The sequence below is a fragment of the Gopherus evgoodei genome, chromosome 16 (assembly GCF_007399415.2).
Source record: "Gopherus evgoodei ecotype Sinaloan lineage chromosome 16, rGopEvg1_v1.p, whole genome shotgun sequence".
Taxonomy (NCBI): Eukaryota; Metazoa; Chordata; order Testudines; family Testudinidae; genus Gopherus; species Gopherus evgoodei.
Window position 1 is genome coordinate 15,766,309 of NC_044337.1, and position 18,845 is coordinate 15,785,153.

General features: G+C 47.2%; 1 protein-coding gene across 8 annotated transcripts in view; it reads right to left on the bottom strand.

The window, feature by feature from the left end:
• Positions 1-3,312: 3,312 nt before the first annotated feature.
• The window catches only part of RAPGEF1 (Rap guanine nucleotide exchange factor 1), a 133,546-nt gene continuing 118,013 nt past the window's right edge, over positions 3,313-18,845 (bottom strand). For all 8 annotated transcript variants that reach the window (XM_030535240.1, XM_030535239.1, XM_030535236.1 and 5 more), the window contains 10 exons: positions 16,674-16,758; positions 14,525-14,617; positions 13,310-13,495; positions 12,118-12,202; positions 11,809-11,903; positions 10,355-10,433; positions 10,107-10,208; positions 9,884-9,981; positions 8,225-8,353; positions 3,313-7,622 (listed from right to left, as the gene is read on the bottom strand). In XM_030535240.1, the coding sequence (XP_030391100.1) occupies positions 7,472-7,622; positions 8,225-8,353; positions 9,884-9,981; positions 10,107-10,208; positions 10,355-10,433; positions 11,809-11,903; positions 12,118-12,202; positions 13,310-13,495; positions 14,525-14,617; positions 16,674-16,758 (1,103 nt within the window). In that variant the 3' untranslated portion in view covers positions 3,313-7,471. The remainder of the gene's footprint in view (positions 7,623-8,224; positions 8,354-9,883; positions 9,982-10,106; positions 10,209-10,354; positions 10,434-11,808; positions 11,904-12,117; positions 12,203-13,309; positions 13,496-14,524; positions 14,618-16,673; positions 16,759-18,845) is intronic.

Sequence of the window (18,845 nt, forward strand, 5' to 3'; positions counted from 1 at the left end):
ATCATAGCAAGACACCTTCCTTTAAATACAGAGAAGCCTTGAAACTAGACAAATAAATGACATTGCTGGTTACTGTAACAGTGACCTAGCCAAGCTGGCCAGGGTGGGTCCACTTGCAAAACCAAGTGGTTTGCAATTGAAATGCAGTTTTCTGGCCAGCAGAGGGCAGGATTTCCCAAGACTAGGCCAGTTTTGTTTTTCAGAGCTAGCCTGTTACAAAGTACTTCCAGGAAAAAAGGGGAAGACGGTGTTCAGTGGCAGGTCACAAACATCTTTTCGGCAATTTCTCCAGAGAGCTTAACGCAGGTAAAGCAGGACTGTCCGCATCACTCGCAACAAACATTTCCCTGTAAATCAAGGTAATTCTAACTCCGCTGACCTGTACCATCCAGAAGGCAAAACTCTCCAGGCCATTGCTAGGAGTCTTTGCATCCCAGGCCGCGCACAGCTGCATATTAGGCAGCCACCCAAGTCACCACCCTACACTCCTGCGGTCCAGGCTTTACATAGAAACAGAACAGGAACTTCTCCTCTTCATTACTCAGAATCTGCAAACCACCAGGGCCAGCCTGTATGCAGCAGAGCTACCCCCTGAACCATCTCCAGTAGCTTCTCTCTGCCAGCAGGAATAAAGCACCTTTCCTCTCTGGCTAAGCTCCTTATTTAAACCACCTGTGTGTAGGAAGGTGGGAGACAACGGCTATAAATCACCATGGAAACAGCAGTCCCCTTAGGTGCGTGTGTTCCTCTCCCAGCGAGTTTAAAGCAGCAGTTTTCAGAGATGTGCTTGGAAGGAGGTTATTTCCTTGAGTTTAACGCAGGTGGGAAACAGAAATGACTCCAATATCTGATAGAGGGCTCAGGCTGCCCCCATCTGCTTTTCGCAGCACTTATTTTAAACTACATTTATTACAAGTGTCTCGACCAAACTCTGGGAGCCTCCAGATTATTACAATAAAATAAAAAATACACACACAACTCTAATGTCACAATACATCCTTTAAAGCTCCCACACTGCCATAATCATCCTGCCCCACACCTGCATTGGCCGGCAGGACTCCTGGTTATCTTTTCAGCTCTGTCCCATGCTTGCTGCGACACTGGGCAATTCACTACAACTCTCAGGGGTCCAGTTTCCCCATCTGTGGAAGAGGTGCTCTAAGGCTTAATTGTCCGGAGAGCACCTTGAGATCCTTAGCAGAGACTAAAAAAAGTTCAAAAGGTGATGCAGTCGTTATGTGGCCCTAGGCCTAGAAATAGAGACCAGTAAATTCCTTGCCAGTCCCGCCCTTGGCGTTTGTTAATATCTCCTGTATCCCCCTTCAATTCCACTTTGGGAGTTAAGGTGTAAGAGGACTCAGAGAAACTGGCAACAATGACATGGCTGCACTGGGTAATCGCTCAGCCATCACCACCCACGGGGTTTGCCGCTGTGCTGACACCACTCGTTGTTAGACCAACCAATATCATCTCATTGTTTCCTTGTACGCCGCATCTGTCTATATTGACCTGTTGTCTCTTGTCTTATACTTACACGTTAAGTGCTTTGGGAGGTGGGGGGACTGGCTTTGCTCTGTTTGTACAGCACCTAGCAGAATGGGATCCTGGTCCAGGCAGCAGCTTTATGTCAGAGTGAACCTAACTGATAACAACTGAAAGCAAAGAGGGAAACACCTGAAAGAGAAATAAGAGCACGTTTCAGCCCCTAGGTAAGCACTACTGCTTTGCACTTGTACAGCATGGTTCATCACAAGATTTTGCATCACCTCTCAATGCTGCCAGGTGTTACCCCCAGCTCCCATGAAGTGTCAGTGAGGGGTGAGAATACTTGGCCCCTTGCAGGATTGTGCCCTTAAAAGGTCAATGATCTCTCAACAGGGGTAGCCATGTTAATCCGTATCAGCAAAAACAATGAGGAGTCCTTGTGGCACCTTAGAGACTAACACATTTATTTGGGCACAAGCTTTCATGGGCTAGAACCCACTTCATCAGATGCATGGAGTGAAAAAAAGTAGGCAGGTATAAATATACAACACATGAAAAGATGGGAGTTGCCTTACCAAGTGGAGAGTCAGTACTACCGTGGCCAATTCAATTAGGGTGGATGTGGTCCAATCCCAACAGTTGACAAGAAGGTGTGAGTATCAATATTTCTGTGATGCAGTTAAGGGATAAGACAGAGATCTCCTTTGCCCACCACTGAAATGTGGCCACTTCTGCAGTGGAACATGACAACTGCTTAAAAATGCTGAGCTCATGTTACACAGTCATTTGGGCATGAAATACATGGGCTAAGCGAACTCTGAGAAGCAAAAATTATTACATGCTTGAAAAACACGTAACTTCTAAACAGAAAAACGAGGCATGTATAGAAACGTGCTGTGACTCAGATTAGGACAGATAATGCTTGGCCCTCCTATAGCACTTTCCATCAGAGGGTCTCCAAATGATTCATGAATTAAGCCTAACACCCTCCCTCTAGAGTAGACATTTTAGATGGGGGCAATAAGACACAGCCACGTGAAATGACTTGCAGAAGGTCAGAATGAAATAGTGACAACTGGAAACAGAACTCAGGAGAGCTGACTCCCAGGCCTGTACTCCAAAACATTAGGCCATCCTTTCTTTGCCGTACAGTGGGGGTAAAATGAACACACACACTATACTGACTATGGTGCAAACAGAGACACAGTTTGTCTGTGCAGGGTCTCTCTCTCTCTTCACCCAAAGCTGCAACTCTTGACTGCCAGAGGGAGTGGTTTTTTCCAGCTAGCTCTGATGTGGCATACCATGTGTCACGCCCTGTAAGACCATCTGTCTTTAGCATTGCTTTTGGTATGCAACTCGGTCAGTGTCTGAGCATCCTACACTCCAATCTGGCAGATGCAGATTATTTCCAGTGGAATTTTGAAACTTATCCAGGACTGAAATAGACCAGGAACACCACATTATCAGCAATCCATGCCTCAGGGGCAATTATTTATAGGCTTGTGTGGAGTGTCACAATGCCACTTTCATAGCTACATTGCAACATACACACATCCTTCTTCACACGTTATATCCTGGATCCCCTCCTCCTATTGGCTATGTGAATATGGATGTTCAAGGGGTAAGTGGCTCCTCATGGAGGGCTCCTTGGAAAGCACCCCTAATTCTGTGCCAATGAATAAGTTTGTGCTGGGGAGGGAGGGGGAAGAAACATGTTCTGGCTCTGAGATGTGTGTGTGTTTTACCAGGAGAAAACAAAAGGCCAACTGAAAAATGAGACCCAGACAGAGGAAAAACACAGAAAATACAAGGCCACACCAGCAGTTGAAGTGGATTCGATTGTCACTTTAATCCGCAGACTGCTGCATGCACTGTAAACACAATCATTAGGCTGGATTCTTTATCGGTATTTATTTTGCTTTAATATAAAAGTTACAGGTTTGAAATGTTTGCAGAAAGATGTCACTATCAGGATTGGCTTAGTGGTAAATAGATAATACAATGTAACATTCCGGGGTGGCAGGAGAGACTTGGGGTCAGCACGGCTGGCAGGTGGCTCAGCAGAGTTCAGGTAACACAGGGCTTCCTTCCACTTCTACTTCCCTCCACAACTCCAGACAGAGCTGCTGTCATCACAGCGGTAACGTACAAACTGGCGTCATCTCTTACTTGGCCTCCGTCTGAATATTCAGTCAATGCTTTAAAATCCCCCACTCCTCCCAGAGGGGAAATGGTTTATGGACTCTATCTGCAAGAGGCATGACTGACTATTACATTTGCAGTCCTGCAGATAGCTGAAGTGTCTGGCTTCTGATCACAGGGAAGCATTAGTGCAGAGGAGTGAACCCTTCACACCCACGGAGCTGCTAGGCCTGCCACTGACAGGGAACCAATACATGGTAAAATGCTACTGAAGCTCATTTGTACTTGTGGTGAGAACGTTCTGGGGCCCCTCCCCAACAGCACTGCTCATTCTGCTGCTCCAGTGCCTGTCCATAAAGTGAGTCACCCCAGTTCTGCCAAAGCAGCCCCACTACTCATCAAAACTACATGCACAAACCTATAATTGAGAGGAAAGCCAGCACTCTGCGTATCACCCAGGGATGTCCCCAAAGAACCATCAGAATGGCCCAACTGGGTTAGACCAATGGCCCCTCTAGATCAGTATCCTGTTTTCCGACAGTGGCCAGTGCCAGGTGTTTCAGAGGGAATGAACAGAACAGTGCAATTATCAAGGGATCCATCCCATTGCCAGGTCCCAGTTTTTTCTTCTCCAGAGTCGTCTTCGCTCGGGGCACTGTGTTGATGGGATTTGGGCCACAGCAGCAGCTGTCAATCAACTGCCTTCTTCCAGGTGGTTATTTGCACAGCCAGCACTCAGCAATAATCTCACAGCAGCTATGTGGCAAGCAGCACACACGCCAGTGGCTTGCTTTTCACGAGCAGCTGGCTGTGTGTGGACGGGCAGCCTTATCTCCGTCTGTGCTCCTTTCAGAGGGGTCTTGTCTCCAGTTTAGTTGCGAGGCAGGGACTCAAAACGGTTATACGGAAAGGCCAGAAAAGATGTGAGCATCTGTGGGGCATCTTTTAGGACAAGGTGCATTACCACTGAGGTGCATCTGCCTGCTGAGGTCTCTCACTCCCCCTGCCCCTTTCCAACAGGTGGCCAGTGCCAGTCTCAGACTTTAACCCACAAGGGGCACAACACACACACACACGAGGAACCAAGCTGGAACACACTGAAATGAAAGGACAATTTTAGCAACACGACCACACACAATACTGCTATAAATCACCTGGGCTGCAACACACACCTTAAATAATAAAGTGACACGTTCAGAACCAAACAGCAGAGGATCCTGCACAAGAGGTGGATTGCATTTGCTGCTTCACGGATCGCAAAGACTTTACTGTGCAAGGTTGCCAGCTCGATAACACACACACATTAGCTACACAGACAACAAATCTGGCTTTATGAACTTGTCAATTTTCTCTCTCTTTCAGATTCAGGGTCTTTAGTATTGAGAGGCTTCTACTCTTGGACTGTTCAGACAACCCTTTCTAGGGACTGCATGGATCCAGCCAGGAACAGTCTGTTGGCCTCCGGGTCCCCCCTATATTCCCTTTATATGAAATACAGCTGCCCTGACAGAATAATCATTTCATGCATTTTCCCTAGCTAGCCATTCGTGTTCGGAATGGTTTGGTCTGTAACATGGCAAAGACAAGCAGAGGTATGTCAGGAGCAAGCAAGAATGCTGCATATGCACAGAACATTAATCCTGCGTCTGGGAGATTGTGGGCTTGTCCACCTGAGAAAGTTACACCACTTTAAAAATGGATTTAGTTAAACTGGAGCAATAGTTTGTGTAGAGCCCCTTATTTCAGGTCAGCTTAAGTCAGGAAAGAATTTACTTAAGCTAAATTGACATGAGCCACTCAAACTGAAATAGAAGTGTCTACCCAAACTGGTTTAAAACAAACCTTCAGTTAAACAGCTGCAAGGCTTGTGTGGAGACAAGCCCATTATCTTCTGCTTAGAGCTTCCTTTAAAAAAGATGTATAGCTTTAAATAATACTATAAACCAAACAATATGGGTTGTCACTCCAGCTGGTGTCACACAGATTGTCAGTCAAAGCTGCTGTTTAACAACAGGGAGGAGGAAAGACTCTGCAATGAGTGTGAAGGAGGAAGGGTTTTCTAACTCTGATTCACTCAGAACAAGGTAGGCTTACCAAACACTGAACGGCTCTTAATAAGGAAGTTAAGGGTGCTGCTGGGAGAAGCTCCTATGTACACTCCCTAAGACTTACACCTCTAAAAGCTGCAAGCGTTTTGTTAGAGTTCGCAATAAAACACAGTGATTCACTGTCAAGCAAACTACACAAAGTAGTTCCAAAATAGGCCTTGCAAGGCTGATTAAAATCTACAACACATTCCTGAAAACATGGCCAGCACTGTAAACAGCTGATGAAGGACAGATAGGTCGCAGGTGTGAATTGGCCAGTCCTAGCTGCGCTGGTGGAAAGGACTGCTCATCTGAGGACACGACCATGGGGGAAAAAGAGTAGAGAAACTGAATAAGGCACATGGACCAGATCAGGGTTAACATGGTACGTGACGTGCTAACTCCCCATGATGTGCTGAGCTGCCTGTGTCCCCTGAATCTTGACTTGCCTATACTGGGGACAGAGCTTTGCCAGCTCCAAAGCTGCCTTCTGGCTCTTTCAACGCTAAGATCACAAAATGCAGCACCAAAGATTATGCAGAGGGGGTTCCATAACCAGTTCAGGCAACAACCCCAAGTGAGGTGGGTGAGGAGGAGAGGATGACCAGTCTTAGCACTGAACACATGCCCTTTTCTTTGCACCTTAGCATTTAAAATCCTGGAAATATTCCTCCTGGCTCCAAATGTCCCCTCTGTACTCCTCTCCAGACACCGCTGCCCCAAGTCTCCTTTATTCCAGCACTCGGAAAGACATTTTCACTAGTTGTGGATTTATACACGTCCTTTTGCACTTGTTTTCCTTTAAAGCCACTGGCATTTTGACATGCACCAGTCCCCGCCCTCTGTGGAATCTAAATACTAGTATTTACAAACAGTCTCATATACTACAGTATTTACTGTGCAGTAGCTAGTACCATCACTAAGGGATATGGGCTCACAGGACACTTCAGCCACAGTACCTTGGCCAGTCAACCTTCCCAGAGCTGGGAGACTGACCATCTTTTTAAATAATGAGATTTGGTGGTGGAAGGGGGATGTGATGACTGGAGATCACAGTCCTTGCCTATGTTTTCAGTGCCTCTTCCATATCTGTGGATTAAGGTCAGAGAGATCTGGGGCAATTAGATTCAATAACCCTGTAAACACACACAAACGCTTCCAAAATAAAGCTTCTCAGGCAGAGAGAGTGCCTGCCACTCCATCTTCCCTGGGGAAAAAGTGATTCATGACCACATTGCATGGGAGGCAAGAAGGTAAGAGGGAACAATCCAGGGCTTCCATGGTTCTTGTCTGCTGCAGAGGTGCCCTGCAATCCACAGACATGCAGCTCAAGGCTGCTAAGCTATTGCTGCTGCCCCCTGTGGCTTGAAGACAAAAGCAAGAGTATTTCAGAATACATGTAAAACATCAATTGGCAAACCAGTTACACGCCTACAGGAGATCCTCCTTCCACTGCACTCTCTTCCCAGGTTTAAAGCTGGTTCATGGCATGGAGAGACAGGAGGTGGAGGAAGAAGAGTGGAATGAGCATTGGCTGATCTCTTTCCTTGGCTGTTGCTGTCTTATGACAAACACACATTCACAGTTCTTCTGCTGAGAGAATCCAATATTCACAGACCCAGGAAGCAAGTGACTGCTGCCAACTGGGCAGGAAGAGTGTGTCATCCAGTAACAGGTACAAGTATCTACTCCAGTCTCATAGCTGCCCTCAGTGCATCCGCAGAGCGATTTGCCTCGCTCACACCCCACTCCTCCTAGGTTTTCTCTTCCCTGTCTGTTTTTCGCCTCGTTATGTTTCGAGGTTTGATTTTGAGAGACAGTTCCCACAAGGCCTCCTCAGCCAAATGGTCGCTGAAGTCATTGAAGAATGAGACTATATCATCATTTCTTTTGATGTCGTAATGTCTATAAAACCAGAGAGAACACTACAATTAACACTGCAGCTAGTTTACCCTGAGAACCACCCCTTAATTAGGGCAATCCCAGACTATATGGTCTGAAATACATTCAACATTCCAATTCTTGAAATTTATACAACTGAACCATCTACTTGAAGATACCAGTATATTGGTGGAAAAAAGAGGCAAATGTGGTACTGATCTTTACAAATGGAAAGAACAACAATCCTGGCAATTACCATCCACCCAATAAAGAATAAATCACAGCAGACAAAAGAAGAGATGGAAGGCTCCCTGCATGGGACGTTTAAAACAAGGCTAGATAATGTACTAGGCAAACGTACTGTAGGGATCATAGTTGAATTCAAAAGAATGAGAGACTAAAAGCAACCCAACAGTTCTTCTGTCATCTCTAGGATTCTCAAAGTCTGTCCTATAAACCCCTGCCTTTATAATACCTACATTCTCCTAGCCAGGTTTCCTCTTTGCTGCAGCAGCACTGCACCATTTGCATTCCCCATGCCAAGTCCCAACGCGGTGTTAGAACACCTCAAAGGCAGCTCGGAGTCCCTGCTCACTGCCGTAGGCCAGGCAGATGACTATACTTACATTTGTTGGAAGCACCTCATGCTGTCCAGGATGTTAAACTGTTGCCAGCGTTTGGAAAAGTTCACTTTGCTATCAATGTAATCTGGGTTTCCCAGGTGAACAAAAGTCAAGTCCTGCAGAATCAGCCCTCTGGAAGAGAGAAGGGTGGAGCATGCAGGGAGGAGGGAAGACAAGCACAGAGCTCCAGGTTAGTCACAAGCACTTCAGAGCCAGCTAAAAGGCACGTAAAAATCAACCCAAATGCTCAGTGCTGCTGCCACGGTTAGCTCCTGCGTTTGAAATCAGAGGAAGTCAGTCCTTTCAAAGGTGCATTGGTTCAAAGCTCCTGGCATCATGGGTGCAGAGGTGGGATCCTACAGATGAAGCGTTAATGCTTAAACCAGTGATACTGGGGACCAGTTTCTGCACCCGAGAAAAATTAATTACTTCAATGCATCTGAAAGCTGGGAGCAGACTAAATAAAGTTGGCACAAGAAGTGCTGACTGGCATCATCCCTGGAAGAGGTGACAGAGAGTAGCGGTTTCAGACTCCCTCAAGTTTTCTGCAAAGGACGAGAGCTTTCCATTTTGCTGGGTTCCCTGTGGGCTAGAGTCACCCAGGGGAATCACGTTTTCCATCCACCTTTTGGGGCTGTCTCATTCTCCAATGATTCTGAACAGATTGGCTACTTTGTGCCTCCGCACTCTCTTCGCCAACAAGCTTTCCACCACTGGGGACCTAGGGCAGGCTGAGCTTATGCTGGTAAAGCCTATATAAACCCTTGATAAATCTGGCATCCAGACTGCAGGATCCCTGCAGTGAAAGGTGAGAACTTTAATCCCACCTTTGAAAAAAGACAAAGCAGGATGCTTGTTTGCAAAGAGGATTTCTAATTTACCAACACTTCCAGTATGCAGTGACAGGCCTGGCACATGGGCAGCTCTGAATCAGCTTAGCCTCATGAGATGGGAAATGCACGAACTTCTAACATCTCATGGAGAAACTCCTCTTTTTCTACACACAACCTTGAAAGGAAGTCTAGTCTAGCGGTCTGTTCTGAGAGTTCAAACTCCTTGATGTCCACTCACCTTCACTGATTTGCATTTGTGCCTCACTTTCCTCATTTGCCGAAGGCACAGGGAGCCGAGAGATTTTGTTAATTAACGTTTGTAAAGTACTTTGGGATCTTCAGATAACAGTGGCTCAGGAAATCCAAAGCCATGTTACATTGGGAGTGCACAGGCACAGGGCCGGCGGGAAAACAGTATTAGGACCAGGCATCATTGCCATTTCCAACCAAGTGATGAACTGCTCCAGTACTGGTACTGCAGTCCCAACAGAAATCCAGAGCCTGAAGTGCCCAGGTACAAAGTGGCGCACATTTGAGAAAGCTGTGGGACTGCAAAGCAGGGAACGTCACAGGGAACTGGTACATAATCACTCTGGCTCGAACCCAAGTTATTGGATGCCTAGGAATGGGAAGCATTTTCCTCCTCAAGTTTTAGAACATGGAAGGCTTGCAACAAGAGTTGTATCCTGCACCCTTCATGTCGGGTTGTCCCATATTCTGAAGTGAAAAGTGAATGCACAGCTGAGTGTAGGCTGCCGGGGATCTGAGTGAAGAGACACTCCAAGCGAGAGGAGACAAACCAGTGACCCCCAGGAGGACAGCTACTCACAAGTAAGGTATGCAGGGAGGCTCCACCTCTGCCAGAGCTGCTCGGTAGGCACGGAAGGACGAGGAGCTGTCGATGAGTGTGCAGTACTCTGCCAGGCCCTAGTGGGACATAACACACACACATCGAATTCCTGGTGCAAACAAGGGTGCATGGACTTAAAGAAATCACATTCCCAAAGACCATAACAGAGCAGAGCAAGGGCTCAATCTCCTGCTTTCCTCACCTCCGATGTCTGTTTCTGCCACTCCAGCCTTCGGATGGGTGCTGAATCCAGTGCAGAAAGAATGGCCAGATAGGAGTTAAAATTATTCAGCTTTCGTAAGTGCTGTAAAGAGGGAGAAAACCAGTGACTCTAGAGACGTGGAAGACACTCTGGAAACCAACAGTGCTAACCCTAATGGAATGTCCCACATTCCAGCACACAAGCTCACTGAACATCATGTGTGAGAATTGTAAGCAAGGAGCTGTTACCTTCATAATCTTTATAAATTTAAGGAGCAGCCTCTCCCTGTCTTGTGGTTTCTCTTGTAGCATAATTATCGAACGGACCCTGTGAGAATGGACAAAAAAACCAGGAAGAATGACTTAGCCCTCGAGTTGGATTCTGATCTGGCAATACCTGCTGCTTCACTTGAGTGGCTACTATCTATCAGGGACCTATCAATGAGGCTGAAAAGTTCACGCTTTCCTGTCCTGTTTCTTCTCTACAGAACACAAGCAAATATTTAAATTCACAAAAATGCCAGAGTTTGAAGTTACCCAAATTAGAAGGAAGCTCTCATGCAGAGAGAGAGAAGTTATTTCCCATAGTGAATGTTATTGGGCTAGCATCTTATTATAGAAATCATAGAATGTCAGGGTTGGAAGGGACCTTAGGAGGTCATTTAGTCCAACTCCCTGCTCAAAGGAGGACCAATCCCCAGACAGATTTTTGCCCCAGATCCCTAAATGGCCCCCTCAAGGATTGAACTCACAACCCTGGGAATAGCAGGCCAATGCTTAAACCACTGAGTTATTTCCCCTCCTGTTGCTGTTGAAATGGACCGGTGTGGAAGAATTCTATTATTCATGCATGCAAAATGGATCTGCTTAACATCCTAATGGATCTAACTGCACTTAAAGGAGGCGCCATTCTCTTTTGATTTGTTACACAGGACATGTGAACAACTAAGGGATCAATTTACTCAAGAGGCCAGTTTTCAGCTGCAGTTTTCATCCCTTACCAGACTGTTTATTTGAAAGGGCCTCCTCATTTTTGTACTGACTTTGGCTTGAGGCAGGGAAGATGCACATGTGCACAGATGTATCAAGGTGTGTGTCTGAAGGGTCTTGGTGTTATTTGCGATAAACTCTGGAGATGCAGCTGCCTCCAGAAGACCATAAGGTTTCATTTTTCTGTCACGCAGGATTCTTTGCAGAATGTCCTGGGTCTAGTCCCAGGAGGAAGTGAAACTGCCCAGGAATATACCACAAGACAAAACCATGGAAACAAGCAGCCCCAGCCTGGTAGCACAGCTCAAAGAGAGCTTTCCTGGGCTCCAGGGACATAAGAGCAGTGGCGTAACCAGGTGGAGGGAAGAAGGGAATTGGAAAAAAAAAGGCACCGCCTGCTGCGGCGCTTTTACTGACTGGGCAGTGCTCCAGGTCTTCGGCAGCACCTCGGCGGCGGGACCTTCACTCGCTCCGCAGGTCTTCAGCAGCATTTTGGCCATGAAGCTTCAGTGCCACCGAAGACACCCAAAGCAAGTCAAGGTCCCACTGCCAAAGTGCCGCCCCTCAATAAAAGTGCCGCAGCAGGTGGCGCCTTTTTTTTTCCTGCTCCCAGGTGAGTAAAATTAAAAAGGTGCCACTTGTGTTCAGTGGGGGAGTGGCCACTGCATTAGAGGTTAAGTTCTGTACAGTGGCTGTTGCTCTAATCTCCTTACCAGTAGGACATGTTATTAAAGTGCTCAGTGAACTGTGTCAGGTTGGGACTCTTCTCCTCATTTTGCTCTTTTGCCCAAAGCAAAACTTCTGGGATCTGGCGGGAAAGAGAAGAATAAATCATGAGTTAAAATAAAACATCTGTCTTTGGACTCCCTGTCATCCCCATGATTTACAGCCCTCCCCTGACAAAAACCTGGCTTTCTTCTACAACGACAACAGGTGTATGCCTAAGAGCTGTTAGAGAACAGCATCAGAGCATTTGTTAAAACCTCTCCCACCCGCCCCAGCCCCTAATCTTGTGTCTGTACCTCTATCTTGTAGAAGAGCTCGGCATCTAAGAGGGTCAGCTGCTCAGCTATTTCATGACTATGGAAATCATGCAAGGTCCCCGGCCTGTGAGAGACAAGGAAGGAAAGGAAAAAGCTAATGAAACCATGACTGACTTTCTTTCCTTTAGAACACTGACTCTGGAAAGAGGAATGAGGGATTAAAATAGGTAATCTAATTTTATCTCATGAACATCAATGGAAGAGAGAACTAGAGGCCCAATTCTTCACCTCTCTACATCAGCTGTGCTGCACCATAACTCCACTAAGGCCACTGGAGTCACACTACCATCAAATGGGTGTAATAGAGAGGAGAATCAGCACCAGAATTTTTTAAAATTAGACTTTGCCGGCAGAGGAAAAGAAAACACTCTATGCCCAAATCACTTGTGGCATTAGCACCATTTCGATATCAGGCTCCCATGTCAACTGCTTGACCTTTTCCTCTCGATTTTTCTTTATCATGCATATGTAATGATCTTGATAAAAATATCAATTGGGGGAGCTCTGCACACCAACTCTCTAAGTCTAAACAACATGCCACTTCTCCTCTCCAGATCTAGAGGTGATGAGTGCTGCTCATCATTTATACAAGACAACAGGGGATCAAAGTCAGAATGACAGATCTCTGCCCTGAGAAGCTTAAAAGAGCATCATCAGGCTCAGGATGGGTGCTTGGAGTGTCCTATGCCTGAGACAGACAAATTCTATGTTTTGCCTCAAAGCCTTTGCTACAAGGATTTTTAAAATCTGTTTCTCATGCTTCATTCCACGAGTTTGCCAGTGACTTCCCCTTGTGTCTCGTCCTTTGCATAACTAAGGGATGGATGTCGTTGGCTGAAGTCTCAGTGTATGTCAGCATTCACAGGGCTCTCCTGGAGATGAGGAGCTCTGCAGAGGTTACTGCTTTGCCCATGGGGCATAAACACTGTGTATATGCCTCACCAGCATTCAAGGGTAACTCGTGGAGCTGTCTGAAACACGTGCCTTAGAAAGCAAGACTTGACAGAGATGGGTAGGGACAGATAAATAAAGAAAGGTCAGGAAAAGCATTTCACTGCAAAACCAGAGCACAAAGCAAACTCTCTGACACTGCCCTGCTCAGCGTGCATTAACAGGCAGATGCATGTCCCACAAACAGGACCAAAGTTTGATTAGGTGCAGGCTGCCTCACCTGGCTGCCACCCCTCGGGCTGCTAGAGGTTTGATTGAGTTGGCGTATCTCAGCATTTTCTTCTGATCCACTTTATCCAGAATATTTTTGCGTAGCACTCTAGCGAGGCTGAGCTCTCCATTGCAGACTAACCGGAACACCAAGTCCATCAACAGCTTTAGAATCTCTTCCGTCAACTCCACTAAGCTGAGACATAGACGGAAAACCCAGAGCACATGTCAGAGACGAGACATTAAAGATGACATTCCCTATTTACCTAGAGCCTGTATTAAGGACTTCTCCTCTTTTATCATGAGAAATTAGGACAAAATTCAGAAATCAAAATTAGGGTGAGCTTCCCCCATGGAACTGAGCACTGAAAAACTTTATTTTGCAGCTCTGACTTCCAGGCACCTGAGTAAGGTTATCTTCACTCCCGTGTCCACAAAAGGACATCATCCCTCAATTAGAATGGCCTGGTCTCTCAACACAGCATCCTAAACTTCCCCAATCTGGCAGTTCTGGGTAGCTATTCCTGATGTGCTATCTCAACAGCTCTTGACACAATGGGCTAGCCTTCTCATCTACACACTCACTCTGTTGCAGCTGCTGCTATGACAACCAGCTTCTCTGAGGAGACTGAAGCACCTATAGCTGGCTACTGGGGACTGCTCAATAGCACCTCATGCTGTACTCCTCCCTGGAGTACACTGTGGGTCACCTCAGTAATCTTTCCTGCCTCCCTCATCTCCCTAAGGGACCAAAGTCCCGAGTTACTCTCAAATCAGGGACTCTTGCCTGGAAGCACAACAAGGCCCCAGCTCAGACACTAACACAGCCGAGATAACTGCAGTGACTTGTCATTAGGGATGTCCCTAGAAATCAATGCATTGAGTGTTCTGCCTCAGACTTGGATCTAGGACAGTCAGCTTAGCACACAAGCCAATTCCTTTCCCCACAAGCATAACTGAATCCAGGTCATTCCAGTTCACCCTCTGGCCAAATTTTTCCTTTCTTTCAAAGATTCCCCTTCAGATTGTTTATTTTTTAAGTCATAAGGAAGACCCAGAGAAGGCACCCTGAAAACTTGCATTTCCCAGCCAAGACCCCAAGTATCCAGCCCTGCAGCAGTCTCTCTGATCTGGGGAAGGAAGTTTCAGGTCTCCCCCACACATATGATTTACATTTTTATTACCTCCCACCCAGGCCCCCAAACAAAGCAGGAGGCAAGCTCACCACAGCTCGTCCACCACTCTCACCAGCACGAAGAATGTGTTCTTGCTGACTCGCTTCTTAAACGTGTCTGGGAAGTGACAGAACTTCTCATATGTTGGCCACAGTTAAAGAATTAACTCAATTCAGCCAGGCCAATGTTTGCTTGTCTGAGGAGTGCCCCAATAGGTTTCCCACCAGAATCACTTTTTCATAGAATCATAGAATATCAGGGTTGGAAGGGACCTCAGGAGATCATCTAGTCCAACCCCCTGCTCAAAGCAGGACCAATCCCCAGATTTTTACCCCAGTTCCCCAAATGGCCCCCTCAAGGATTGAACTCACAACCCTGGGTTTAGCAGGCCAATGCTCAAACCACTGTGCTATCTGCCTCTCCCCCAGTTTTTGCCATGACTGAGACCAGCACTCAATTTCTAGGAGGGACATGAAATACTAAAGGTGGTGGACTGAGCAGTATAGGCTGCATGTAGCAGGGAGGGGTTCAGACCACTCGGTGGGTGCATTAACAAAGGGGAGAGGTGGTGCACCCTGAAACCATCATCTCTAAGGTGACAACTGAGTCAACTGCCAGTCCAACAAGTTACTGTCATTCCCCTTGGTCTCACTGTGGCATCAGGTCTCTCTTGTAACAGCACAGAGCTGAAGGCTCAACCCAGTCTCTCATTCTGTCAGCAGGTAGATGTCAGAGGTGTTTCTGGTCACTTGCAGACAACACTGGTTATTGAGGAGAGTTGATTGACCTAAAGAGTCCTGCCCAGTTCAAAGCCAGCAGGGTGATGGCTGCAGTGGTTACTGGGGGGGGGGGGGGGAGGAATGTATGGAGGACCAACATGGATTGAAAAGACTACTTCAACCAAACAGTTGGGCTGGGAAGGGAGGGGTGAGAGGAGAAGACAACCACCAACTAAGATGAACTTAAAACAACAACAATAAAAAGGTCTGGAGCGCAGATCTCCAGATTATGGCTCTGAATTTCCAGCACCTCCTAAAAGTGAGCATTTCACTGCTGATCTCTACACAAGAGGTTCTGTGTCCAGTGTCCATTAGCCAAAGCAGTAGCATTGGGACCATCATCTCTGCTGAAGATGGCAGTGATGAGCTGCAACGCTGGACAGCACGACACCAGGCCCTGATGTGCAGCCGCAAGACTAAAACCCGTGAGACATTTACATTGTGTCTCTTTAAAGTGCAGAACCTCAGTCCCAGTAGCAACAGAGGGAGTTATGGGACGGAATCCAAGGGAAGGGAATTCTAGATGTAATATTCAAGGAACAACCTCTGTACATCATCACCGATGCTTCTGTCAGCAGGTAAAGGGTTATACCCATGAGACTGGTACCAACAGCACAGCTCAGAACCATAGTGTGAAGACGACCTTCTCTGATGCGCTGCATTCTTGTGTGGCAGAAGGGAGGTCTAAATCCTGACACAGTTTAACTCTCACCAGTAACTGCACGATCATCAATCCACACATCACCTCTCTGGGTACAGCTGAGGAGCAGCTCTGAGGGGTGATTCCCAGCTCAGGTCAACATAAATATGCTACCTCTGCTCAAGCTAGCATGCTAAACACAGCTGTATGGCTGCAGCAGTAACTAAGTACCCAGGGAGTCAGGCGAGATTGCAGTCAGGTGGCTAGCCCAAACCCCTGCCTCTGTGACCACAGCCACACTGCTACATTTAACACACTAGCTTGTGTATGTTTACCCATGCTGGGAACTGCACCTCTCAGCATTGTCCAGACATACGTTAAGAGGTTGGTAAATTTATCCCCATTGTATAGATGGCGAAGCTGTAGCACAGACAGGTGATGGACTTGCGCAAAGCCAAGCAGTGATTCAGAGCTGGGATTAGAACCCGGGCATTCCTGGCCCTCTCTCTTGCGCTCAAGACCAATAAACCATGTTTGCCTTGATCTGTCCCATGGAGTATGCTATTTGATTTGCACTGAAGTGAAGAAATTGTGCTGTAAACTATGAATTCCCGCCTCGAAGCTAATAGGGCGTGTGCCACCCATGTGGGCTTGACTATATTGTGGACTGCTTTGCCAGCATGCTTTAGATTAGGCCATTTCCCATCCTGTCTATGGAGTGTTGAGTACAGTGCTCTGAGCCTTGGCGGGGTCAAGAGTGTCACACTTTTGGAAGGATATCTGTACTGCAGCTTCTTGATGAGCTCTTCAGGGGTAATGAATGTTCTGTACGTTGTCAAAAAGGCTTCACAGTACAGCACCAGATCTAAAGAGGAAGGCAATAAAACCTCTGTCAATTGTGTCTTCAGAAGGAAGCATGCTCTATACTGAATACTACCTTTATTGTGTCTTTACAAAAGGAAAAAAAAGGTAATATGGAGGCAAACTTCTGTAAGAAGAAATTAATATCCAGCTTTGCAGAAACGCTGCAGTATTATTTCTTGCCAGCAGGTGGAACTAATGCACAAGAGCAATAGCAAAGTTCCCTCTACCCCAGGGGTGGGCAAACTTTTTGGCCCGAGGGCCACATCTGGTTGGGAGAATTGCATGCAGGGTCATGAATGTAGGACTGGGGCAGCGGGTTGGGGTGCAGGAGGGAGTGTGGGAGGGGGTGCGGTGTTCAGGAAGGTGCTCAGGGCAAGGGGTTGGGGCACAGGAGGGGTGCGAGGCGTACGAGGGGGCTCAGGGCAGGGGGTTGGGGTTAGGGTGCAGGAAGTGTTTGGGGTCTTGGGTCTGGCCCAGCGCCGCTTATCTTGAGTGGCTCCAGGGTGGTAGCGGCGCACAGAGGGGCTAAGGGAAGCTCCCTCCCTGTCCTAGCCCCCCGCTGCTCCGGGAAGTGGCCAGCACCACGTTCCTGCAGCCACTGGGGGAGGGCTGTGGGTATCTTCCCCGAAGCTCCCACTGGCCACAGTTCCCTGTTCCTGGACAGTGGGAGTTGCGGGGCGTGGTGTCTGCCAGCAAGGACAGGGGAGCCCTCTGTCCCCCTCTTCCCCAGGGGCTGCAGGGATGTGGTGCCAGCCGCTTCTGGGAGTGGTGCAGAGACAGAGCAGGCAGGGAGCCTGCCTTAGCCCCGCAGCACCATGGGGGTGGCAATCCCGCAGGCCAGATCCAAAGCCCTGACAGGCTGGATCAGGCCTGCAGGCCATAGTTTGTCCACTCCCGCTCTACCCTGTTGGTCTGACTCTTGTCTGTAACACACTGAGATTTGCTTAGAGCAATCACCTAGAGGATCAGCAAAAATCATCTATCTCGGAGAAGAGAGTCTTTAATAGTAGGTCAAACAAAAGTACAATAAGACCAATGGGTCCTTAGGGCCACTTTCACAGCATTACTGCTGATTTTGCAGAGTGTGCAAAAAGTAAGACTATTTCCAACAAGGGAAAGAGTTAATACCACTGCAAATATTGGCCAGTAAGGGGTGCTAGAGAGCATATAATATGCCGCTATGCCAAGGGTAGGCAACCTATGGCATGGGTGCCGAAGGCGGCACGCAAGCTGATTTTCAGTGGCACTAATACTGCATGGGTCCTGGCCACTGGTCTGAGGGGCTCTGCATTTTAATTTAATCTTAAACATTTTAAAAACCTTATTTACTTTACATACAACAATAGTTTAGTTATATATTATAGACTTAGAGAAAGAGACCTTCTAAAAATGTTAAAATGTATTACTGGCACACAAAACCTTTAATCAGAGTGAATAAATGAGAACTCAGCACACCAATTCTGAAAGGTTGCTGACCCCTGTGCTATGCCAAGCCATCTCCACAACAGGATACCACTGGCTTTGTCTACAGTCATGGGAGCAGGAGATGGAATTTGAACATGAGAGTGAGATGCGCATCTATAAAGTTAAGCATGGAATGATGGCATCACTTCATCTGGGAGAAAGTGGTAACAGTGGAGGCTAGTCCTTCTATGAACACAGGTGAAATGAGTTTGGCAGTCTCAGGCCAAACCCTTGCATTCTGGCCTGACTGATCACTTCTGATTCAGAGAAGCTGTGACAGGAAAAAGAGGTTGCACGTTAGGACTGAAATACATTGGCAGATCTTGGGGAGAAGGACTGGTCATTACAAGTGGAGGTTCATTAGGGGGTTTAGGCCAGGGTGGAGGTGTATTAGCAGAGATGTACGAGAAAACTTCCACAGCACCTGCACATGCCAAGTTTCCCTCAAACCAGGAACATCACCCCCAAAGTTCCTCAACACTAATGTCAATCCATTGCTTTGTACAAGGGTTGGGGGGAGTGGAAGCATGACAATCACTCCGATCGGTCTGCAGCATTTCATTTGGCAGTAACCTGACACAGAAAGCTCCTTACTGCTGCTCCTACATCAGCGGAGAGCTGCTG